The 10297-nt window shown below is 40.8% G+C and overlaps 1 protein-coding gene across 3 annotated transcripts in view; it reads left to right on the forward strand.

The window, feature by feature from the left end:
• Nucleotides 1-7578, forward strand: part of ano5b (anoctamin 5b) — a 44546-nt gene extending 36968 nt beyond the window's left edge. For all 3 annotated transcript variants that reach the window (XM_049595607.1, XM_049595599.1, XM_049595616.1), the window contains 7 exons: nt 77-255; nt 484-581; nt 1402-1532; nt 1743-1948; nt 2133-2320; nt 4234-4339; nt 4437-7578. In XM_049595607.1, coding sequence (XP_049451564.1) covers nt 77-255; nt 484-581; nt 1402-1532; nt 1743-1948; nt 2133-2320; nt 4234-4339; nt 4437-4661 — 1133 coding nt within the window. In that variant the 3' untranslated portion in view covers nt 4662-7578. The remainder of the gene's footprint in view (nt 1-76; nt 256-483; nt 582-1401; nt 1533-1742; nt 1949-2132; nt 2321-4233; nt 4340-4436) is intronic.
• The last annotated feature ends 2719 nt before the right edge of the window (nt 7579-10297 follow it).

The following is a 10297-nucleotide window of genomic DNA, read 5'->3' on the forward strand; positions in this document are numbered from 1 at the left end:
ACAAATGACAGGAATATACAGTAGTCATCATTTTGTCTTTTATACCTATCTACTGTTTGATGTTTGCCTCCTGCAGAAATCCCAAAGACTCACCTGGAGTACGAGAACAGGTTGACCATGAAGATGTTCCTCTTTCAGTTTGTCAACTACTACTCGTCATGCTTCTATGTGGCCTTTTTCAAAGGCAAATTTGTGGGTTATCCTGGCAAGTACTCGTACATGTTCGGCAACTCGACCACACTGAGGAATGAGGAGGTGAGTTTTTCCTTTCCTTTTATACAATATTGATTATGCACTGTACTTAGCTGAGATTTATTTCTTTTAAGTAAACATCTTCATAAACAAGGGCAGGTTCATGTCATACCTCCAACATTTTAACACATTTTTCTACCAGTGATATCAGCTTTATAACCTGTTGATGCCAACAGGAAGTGCATCAAATAAAAGTGTGTTATGTAAACTAAAAACCTCTTTCTGTCCCAGTGTGACCCTGGAGGCTGTCTGATTGAGCTGACCACACAGCTGGTGATTGTTATGGCAGGAAAACAACTCTGGGGGAACATTCAGGAAGCTCTGCTGCCGTGAGTCCATCCATCCTTTCACCTCTTTATAAATCACCTCAGTCACTCATTCAGTGCGAAATTAGCAAATAGACTCATCAAGAGGGGGATTTTCAGTTAAGGTTTCTATTCTATTTCTATTGCATTTTAATCATTCTTTTGACAAGATCATTATGTTGTGTGCACACATTATCTTCAAGTGGGTGCAAGTTGATTTAACCTCAATAAATGTAATTTCCTGTTATGCAGCTTGCCCACTTGAGATGCACACACTCATGGGAAGCAGAGAGAATTCAGTTAATTACGTTTTACTTTTACCTCTGAATGTCTAAATGAAATTCTTGCTCTTATATCCCACAAACACAGTCAAGAGCTGGCTTAGAGACGGAAGTGTTTGGCATATTTAGACAGTATCTGACTTCACCCTGGGGTGGGGGAGCCCCTCTGTGCGGAGTTTGCATGGTCTCTCCATGTCAGCATTGGTTTTCTTCCTCCCACAGTCCAAAGACATGCAGGTTAATTGGTGACTCTAAATTGTCTGTAGGTGTGAATGTGAGTGTGAATGGTTGTCTGTCTCTATGTGTCTGTGATAGTCTGGCGACCTGTCCAGGGTGTACCCTGCCTCTCGCCCAGTGTCAGCTGGGATAGGCTCCAGCCCCTTCGCAACCCGCAACAGGATAAGGGATTAGGAAAATGAATGAATGTATGAATTAAGGTTTAGGTACGTAGTGTTTTGTCAGATATAAATATAGATTAGTTATGTGCTGATCGAGTGACTGTCATCCCAACGTCAGGTCTCAGCATTTTGACATGCATTTCTTCTTCATGTGCTTCTTAACAGGTTGATGCGTAACTGGTGGAACAGCAGAAAAGGACGGCACAATCCTGAGAACCATTACAGCCGCTGGGAGCAGGACCACATCCTGCTGAACTTCAGCCAGCTGGGATTGTTTTATGAGTACCTGGAGATGGGTGAGATACTTCACTGACTTTGTTTACAATACAGAGATCAAGCTGAATGGCTGTTTGATGTATAAATGCTGTCTTCTTTTCTTTCCCTTTATTGCATTTCTCTGTTTTCCACTCTTTTTTGAATTGAATTTCCCCTCAGGGATTAATAAAGTATATCCTCTTTCTTCTTCTTCTTCTTCTTCTCTCGTTTGGCTCTCTCTGTCATTTCAGTGGTCCAGTTTGGTTTCATCACTTTGTTTGTGGCCTCTTTCCCCTTGGCTCCACTCCTGGCTCTGTGCAATAACATCTTGGAGATTAGGGTGGATGCCTGGAAGTTCACCACCCAGTTCAGGCGGCCGGTGGCATCCAAGGCCCGAAATATCGGGGCGTGGCAGGAAATCCTAAATGCAGTGGCCATTTTGTCTGTTGTTACCAACGTGAGTGTTGCAGTGTACAATGAGTTTGTCTGTCCATAACATTAAGTCAGTTTTTTTTTGTCTAATGTGTGTTCATATCTGTATTTGCATGTATAATAAATGTGTGACATTTTTGGATAATTAATTGTTGCGATTTCACTGCAGACTTTTAAGTGAAAGTTTTTTGTGCTTTCTTCTGTCCCAGGCTTTCATAATGGCGTTCACCTCAGACATGATCCCCCGGATGGTCTTCCTGTATGCCTACGGTGAAGATTCCAGCATGAGAGGCTACGTTAACAACAGCCTGTCAGTATACAACATCTCTCAGATACCTAAGCACAACATGCCAGAGGAAGGAGACAGCTGGTTTGATAACTCGACTACCACCTGCAGGTATTAGAGCTTTCAGAGCTTGTTGTGCTTCTGGCTTTAGATATTTTTCTTTTACATTTTTGAAGCGCTTCAAAACTGCACTAAAGTATTTATTTATGAACAACAGGTCAAAAGGCTGTGTAATGCGATAGAGTTTGCTTGTAGTGAAATACTGACATGCTCTTTAGTACTGATGCTCTTTAGTTGGCTTTTAAGTGACTTTCCGCTCATCGTGTTTTGGTTTTATAGCCTGCCAGACTACTATTTTGATTCAGTCTCAGTGGTCTCATGGTGTTGTTTTCAACAAAAACACTCAAGACAAACCCTTTGTACACTATGATATCAAACAAACAGTCAAAGTTAGGAACTAGCTGGTGAACCCAGTGGAGAATTTAACGGCTAAAGGGTCAGATTTTTCTCTCAGGGGTTGCAAGAAATCAAAAACAGACAGGCTCTGGAGCCACATGCGGCACTTCTGCGCTTCTTCAGTGGCTCCCTGTGGCTTTGACATCAAGAAATCATATGGAAATAAATAATGGTTATTTTTTAACATTTTAATTTTCATCTATTATTGTTTTAGGCCTAAAAAATGATGCGCCTGGGGCATCAGTGGCTTAGTGGTAGAGCAGGCGCCCCATGTACAAGGCTGTTGCCGCAGTGGCCTGGATTCAACTCAAGCCTGTGGCCCTTTGCTGCATGTCAATCCCTCTCTCTCTCCTCCCCCTTTCACACTCAGCTTTCCTATCGATTAAAGGCAAAAATGCCCAAAAAATATCTTTAAAAAAAAAAAAAAATGATGCACCAAATTTAATAAAAAACAATTTGATCAACCAATATGTGCTTCAAACATCTATGACCTGGCACCTTTTCCTCCAAATTTTGCCAAACCTCATGAGGGGTGGGTGGCTAGTCAAGTTGCGGAGAAGAAAAGAGAATTTAATAGTGTTTGGAGAGCTTCATTTGCTTTCACCGCCAACTCTGCAGAGTTAAACTTCCAAATAATCAGAAATAGCCCACTGCAGAGTAGCCACCACATACTAAAAGATATTAATGAATGCTCATTTAGACCTATTAGATGATGTTGATCGGCTAATTTGACTTGTGGTTTCAAAACGCAAACCCTGGTCTCCCAGGTCAAAGTCTTGTGTTTGTGTGTTTTACCCATCCATCACCCTGAACCTTCCTCCCTACTTCAACTTTGTTGCTCTTTATACTACGTGACCTGGGCTGCGTTGAGCCCCCGCAACATGGAGCAAAATGTTTATTTTAACAGAAACGCTGAACGCCCTGTTATGTTACACAGGCACACTGCCTTTCAATACAACAGGCTTTCATTAAGTTAAATTCTGTTCAACCTGAAGGGTCTTTATCTCAGGAAAACATATGTTTGCATTGCTGAAAACCCAAATTGTATGTACGATACGTAAAAATCTGCTATAATATGGTTTATGTACAGGTAGCTACAGACTGGGTAATACCTCTGACACACCAAATGAGAGAAAACATAAATCAAATCCAGTTGCACGTTTCGAGAAAACATCTTGTTTAACTTCCACCTTTGTTCCAGTTATGTGATGGAGGACAGCCTGCAGTGCATAGGTCAAGTGATCACAGCTTCGTGGCTCACAATTACATGGCTTATACACAACAGTGAATAAGAACAGCTTGGATATGTCAGTGTTGTATTTACAGCTTGTTTGCAGCGGTCAAGTGGATGGAAATAGAAGTTTTGTACGACAGCATGTTCGTCATTGTTGGGCAGAAAGATGCAGCTTATTATCTGAATGAATCAAAAGTGTTTATATCTGTTGTTGGAGCTGTCAGTGGTTCTGTAGCATTTACTGATGAATACACTGGTATACATTTTTTTTAATGATCACATTAATGAAACATTACTGACTGTATGGTGGCCCTTTGCTTGTTGTGTTGTACAGATACCGTGACTACCGATACCCTCCAGGCCATGAGAAGGAGTACAATCACACCATGCAGTTCTGGCACATCCTGGCAGCCAAAATGGCCTTCATTATCATCATGGAAGTAAGATATCGCAACTCTTCCTCACTCCTTAATCAATGAATAAATGCTCAGAATTAAAGGATTATATTTTGACCACGTGGTAATTCTTTCTCCACAGCATGTAGTGTTTGTGGTGAAGTTCTTTGTGGCGTGGATGATCCCGGACGTCCCATCAGATGTGAAGGCTCGAATTAAACGAGAACGCTACCTGATTCAGGAGTACCTGCATAACTACGAGGTGGAGAGGCTAAAACTCCAGCTGAGTGCCAGTTTCATCACAGAGCCGCAGTCGGAAATGTCCTCGATGACAGACAGGCATGAAGTGTTGTCTGAGTGCCTGTAGCCTCCTGTGTTATACCTCCCAGCTAACCAAACCAAGAAGGGACGTGTCGGGGAGTTTTCTTCTCACTCAGAACATCCATATACAAGGGCTTCTGTCTTTGGGAGAAACAAACGCCATCATCTTTTCTTGCCGAATGGACTCCTATATTAGGATCTGTATAGAGACACTCAAATGCAACATTTCACTTTGCTTAAAGGAGCTCTATATGACATTCAGAGCATTAATATAGCAACAGGTATTTGCTTTGTAAAGATACAGTGGAATATATATGTTGAGAGAGTCTAGACGGTGGTGGTGCTGAGATGAAGAGGGAGCTGAAGATCTGGATGTGATGAGGAGTGGACTTTTGATTAACTCACTGGATATGATGAGTGGAGGTGGATGTGGTGAAGGAGGGCGCAATGATTTGCTATGTAAAGACACACAGAGTAATGGCGTCCTGAGCATAGAGTGAAGTCACACTCCCTCTGTGTTTGTTGTAACTTGAGCTTCTCTGTTCTTTGTTGTGGTAGCTGGGCCAGCCACATGTGCACGTTGTTAGTCCCTGTGTGTGTATCCCACTGGCTAGCTAATGGCTGCCACTCTGAAATGCGCTTACACGGCAGATACTGTAGAATGGCGTCATCACAGAAGCATTTCTCAACATTAACACAGTAAGTTCTGTCAACACTGTTGCAGTTGCTAGCACTCTTAGCACTGTTAGCACTGTTAGCTGCTAGCCGCCGGCTCAACCACCTCCATGTTGAGAACTGTGTGCAGACAATCCAGGCTCAGACTCAGTCAGAAGACATTCTGAGTAAAACGTGCACAAAAACATGAAAAATGCAAATAGCCTTTGGCGATTCGACTCCATCTTGATGTCATATATCTTACAGAGGGTGTTGAAGCTGTAGTAGCACTGGGAGACAAAGAGGGTGCTCAAGATCTGAATGCAATAAGGACTGGACTTCTGATGAGCTCTACTTGTGCACTGGATATGATGATTGCAGGTGGATGTGATGAAGGAGGGCGTGACAATTCTGGCTAAAACGACAGCTGACAGCAGCAGAGATGAGAACAGATTTAAAGTTCATCAGCAGCAACATGATCAGCTGATTATGTCAAAATTTGATTGGTTTAACTGGAAAGGCGAACGCCAATAATCAGCTGATTGGAAGAAACAAAGGAATAAGACAGTCTTATAAAGTCTTAGTGATTGAAGTTAGATTGAGCTTCATATGTGCTCTGAATGTCGCATACAGCACTTTTAAAATCAGCATCTTGAGTGGATGAAACGTTCCTGTGCCATAGTTGGAAAAGATTGTAACTGCAGCTCATATCATTCCCCATGTAATGCCTTCAACGTCTCCATCTGTCATGACTGAAAATAATCTCTGTACGTTCAAGATTGTGAAGTTGAATATGTGACATTAGGTGTAATTATGATATTATTAATCAGATTTTCTGCATGTGATTCTTCTGATGGGAACATGAAGGACTCAACTGTTAAGGGATATATCGTATACATCACATATCCTCTATCTGTCATTTAATTATGAATGTAGAGTTAATGGTAGCTACATAATGCTGAGTGTCACTGATCTATAGCTGGGCTATGAGATTGTCAGCTGTGTTATGTGAGTGTGTTTAGGGAAAGGCTCTTTAAAAAACTGTGCATTCGAAAAACCAAGTACCTCCATCATACTACGGTCGTACTGTAACAATCACAAGTGTGTGTATCATTCCACCCTGAGCTGGTAATGTGGTGAGACAGCAGCTGCAGGCTCATGTCTCGTCTTCCAAGTGTATTTCCAACTTGCTGCGGGACCAATTATGGGATTTCAAGAGGAAAGACTACACGAGGAAAATCTCCTGACAGATTTTCTGTTTTAACACAATCAGTTTAGGGCGATCACGTGTCAACTGTACTCCTTCTTGTGTCGCACGGGATAATAAATGGGCTATATTTGTGTTTTCAGATTTCACATTATCAGTGTCTCGGCATAAACAAGTGTAACCTTCATTTCAGAGATAAACAGAGAGAAGAACTGCTTGTACCCTGCTGACATGTGAGAGAGGATTTCAGTGAAGAGAAATGACTTTTATTAACCGCTTCATAGCTGGTTACAAAGTGTTGCTGTAGATATAAAGAATATATCATCTATTTAAAAGGGTTGTATTACAAATAATTTATTGAGCTGCTTCTGCTCTGTAGCCTGAAGCTTTTATATTTAGAGTGACTTCATGATCCGCGTTTAGAGATCTGTCTTACTACTCGCAACACCTGATTTCTTTTTATGTACTTTTCATCACCTCATGATCAAGCCATGTTAGTTCAGACAGCTCTTCAAGTACATTTTAGTCCAATAATGACTTTATCAAGGGACCAGACAAGTAAAAACTCCTGAGATAATATTTGTTACAGTAGATTAGTCATTTATAAAATACAGTACAGATTTTATATCTTAAGCTTAACATGCTTTAAGGGTTTTTCTGTGTTTGTATTGACACCTCTTTGTAATTAAATGATGCAGTTGTGATTCTGGCTGTCAGCAAATTATCTGACAGTCAAAAATTAACCATCTCAGGATTAAGCGTGCTGACATTTGTTGAGCTTCACGTGTTGATACAGTATACAGATGTGTGCAGAGCGTGACCCTGCGACGTGCATGATGTACTTCCCGACTAACAAATGCCTTAAACCTCTGTGTTTACTTGTTTTTGTATGGTTTTGTAATGACCAAATTTCCTATCTGAATTCCAAGTCTGTTTCGTATCATTTGTTGCTGCTGCTACTGCTAGTCATCGCAAAGTAGCTGGTTTGTGCATGAATCGTTGTAAATATGTTGTCAGCTATGTTCTAAGTTTACTGTAGCCTATTGTACAGAAATGCTGAGCTGTTCATGTTCACAATAAACAAAGAAATAACCAGTTATAATGTGAGTTGTATTTGCACTTTGCCTACACGACAACACAAAACCAGAGAAGAAGAAACAGAGATATGAAAGGCCATGTCAAGACTGTGGAGCTTTACCCCTCTAGCTATGTGACATATGAAAATACTCTGCTCCAAATGATAAGTCTAATAAGTTTTTTTGCCACAAAAAAAGTTCAGTAAACTTATTACAAATCCTTCTCCATTACTGAAAAATGCACAATTTATTAATCTGTATATTGTTCAACTACTGGACACTAGATGTCGCCATCGTCACTGTATAATCTACTCTCAGTATTTCCAAACCCACATTTGCCTAAGTTGAGAATGGACTGCTTGTTGCAATGTCACAAAATGTTATCTCAAAATCTCATATGTTAGGGTGCACAGTAGCTCAATGGGTAGAGCGGGTGTCCCATGTACAAAGGTAATGTCCTCGGCTGGGTGTTTGATTCCAGCCCTCGACCCTTTGCTACATGACATCCCCTCTTTCTCCCCGTTTCATGCTTAACTTGTTCAATAAAGGCAAATAATATATATATAATCTTTAAAAAAAAATTCGTATGTACTTGCCATCTTTAACTGAGATTTAAAGAGATAGTTTGTTTTTGAAGTGGGGTTGTATGAGGTACTTGTCAGTGTATTGCATGCACTAGTTGTTAGTTGTCACGCCCCCAGTTTGGAGAAGCAGCAGGAGTACTGACATTGAAGCTAGGCAATGCACTGCTGTGGACAGGGGCAGCAGCAAAACATATTTCAGCCACCTAAAAAAAGTCATACTTAAAGGAAATATAACAGTTTAAGTGCACACTTTTTGAGAATATTTCACCCCTTTACTTTTGTATCAGAGAGTCTGTTCTGACAGGGAAGCTGTTAACTGCTTTAGTTCCCCATCCATGCACTTATCAAAGCCACCAGACTCCACTGACACTCATTTTGGCTCACTGATCACTGGAGCTGCAGGTCTGCCTCTGCCTTGATCACTCAGTTAGTTAATTTGTGTTATTGTGTGACTTTGTGGAAACCAAACTAACTAAACACCAAAGTCACACAATAACAAAACTGAAGGAAGCAGCGGTACACCAGCAACTCCTGTTTTCAGCTATGTTTAATCATTGTTTTTCTCAGTGGAGTCTGGCTTTGAAGACAGCGATATAACAGCTTCAGTTCTCTGTCGGACATTGCACGAGATGGCAAAGTTAAGCAGTCCCAGCTGACTCATGACCGACCTTCAAAGCTGAAATGTGGTTGAAATTATGTCAGTTGTTGTTTCAACATTAAAACACTGTTTAACTCTGATGGTTGTGAAAAGGTTTTAAAAAATTCTCATAAATCAACACTGAAATTTCAGAAAGATCTGTTTCAGTGTTGAAACAATTTTGAAACGGTTAAAAATTATGAAACAACATTGTAAAATCAGTGGTGATCCATCTTTCAAAATCACGACATAGTTCAACAGTGATTCAGCTGTGGTGTGTGGCGTTGATTCAACAGTGAATAAACACCAGACGACCAGCTGGGGTGAAAATATTCTGAATATAGCGTACACTTAAACTGATATAGATTTTATGGGGCTGGACCTTATAGGTGGCTAAAATACATTCTGTCGCTGACCCTGTCCACACCAGTACATTAGCTTCTGTGTCAGACTCATGCCTGCTTCTCCAAACTGGGGGCGTGCCAACTGACATCCACTGTAAACAATACACTGACCTTTGATAAATATCTCATACAACCCCACTTCAGAAGATCCAAACTATCCCTTTAAAATGAGCACACAAGCTTTCTTGCTTCAGCAGATGAATGTGGAAACCAGTGGCGTAAGGTAGTTACGACGGGCCCCGGTGCACGCTGTTATGACGGCCTGATAGTGTACACTATTGTGCACATGATCAAAGACTTGACATCTGATAACATCAACCTACATATTAACCAGCAATCATCATCTAATATCTGTAAATTACAAAAATACCAAATAAAATATATGTCGGAGATGGGTTTGTCTTTTTTAAAGGCACATATAGCGAATGGCACTGTTTTTAATTTAATGAGTTCTTTTTTGGAAACAGGCATATCTCCAAGATGGTGATCACTCATAAGGGCCCATTCTCTGGCCAACACATTGTTTGAAGGCCAACTCCTTCTATGGGCCCCCCCACCTCACGCTCAGGTGCAACTGCCTGCACTGTCTATATTTACGCCCCTCGTGGAAACAGCCATCCAGACGTCACTCTGTACAGAGAACCTCAAACATCCAAAAAAGTAACAGCAAGCAAAAACCCAATTCTGAGTGTAGAAAAAAAAAAACTAACTACTACTCATGTAAAACTAAGTAAAAGAATATTACACAGTACAACTATTCCTGCAGGAATGTGAGAGCAGGCTGCAGTGCCATAAATGGCCACCAGATGGCGCACCATACCAACAAATGAAGAGAGAGACACTTCTCGCCTTTCTCTTCTCTCTTTTGTCCTCTAATCGCACATCTAGGATCTGTATCTTACTATTCTATAATTAATAGTGGTAGTAGCAGTAGGAGGAGGAGGCCCAGTAGCCTATTAAAATTATTGCTGTTATTATTTTTACTGTCATCCCCATTATTATTATTTGGCTATATTTGGTCTGCAGATGAATGGTTATCACATGGCATATCTCTGAAATCTCATCAAATATACACACGCAAAAACGCTTCCAAAATTTTATGCATGTTTCAGTGGGAAGA

The sequence above is a fragment of the Epinephelus fuscoguttatus genome, linkage group LG2 (genome assembly GCF_011397635.1).
Source record: "Epinephelus fuscoguttatus linkage group LG2, E.fuscoguttatus.final_Chr_v1".
In the NCBI taxonomy this organism is placed as follows: domain Eukaryota; kingdom Metazoa; phylum Chordata; class Actinopteri; order Perciformes; family Serranidae; genus Epinephelus; species Epinephelus fuscoguttatus.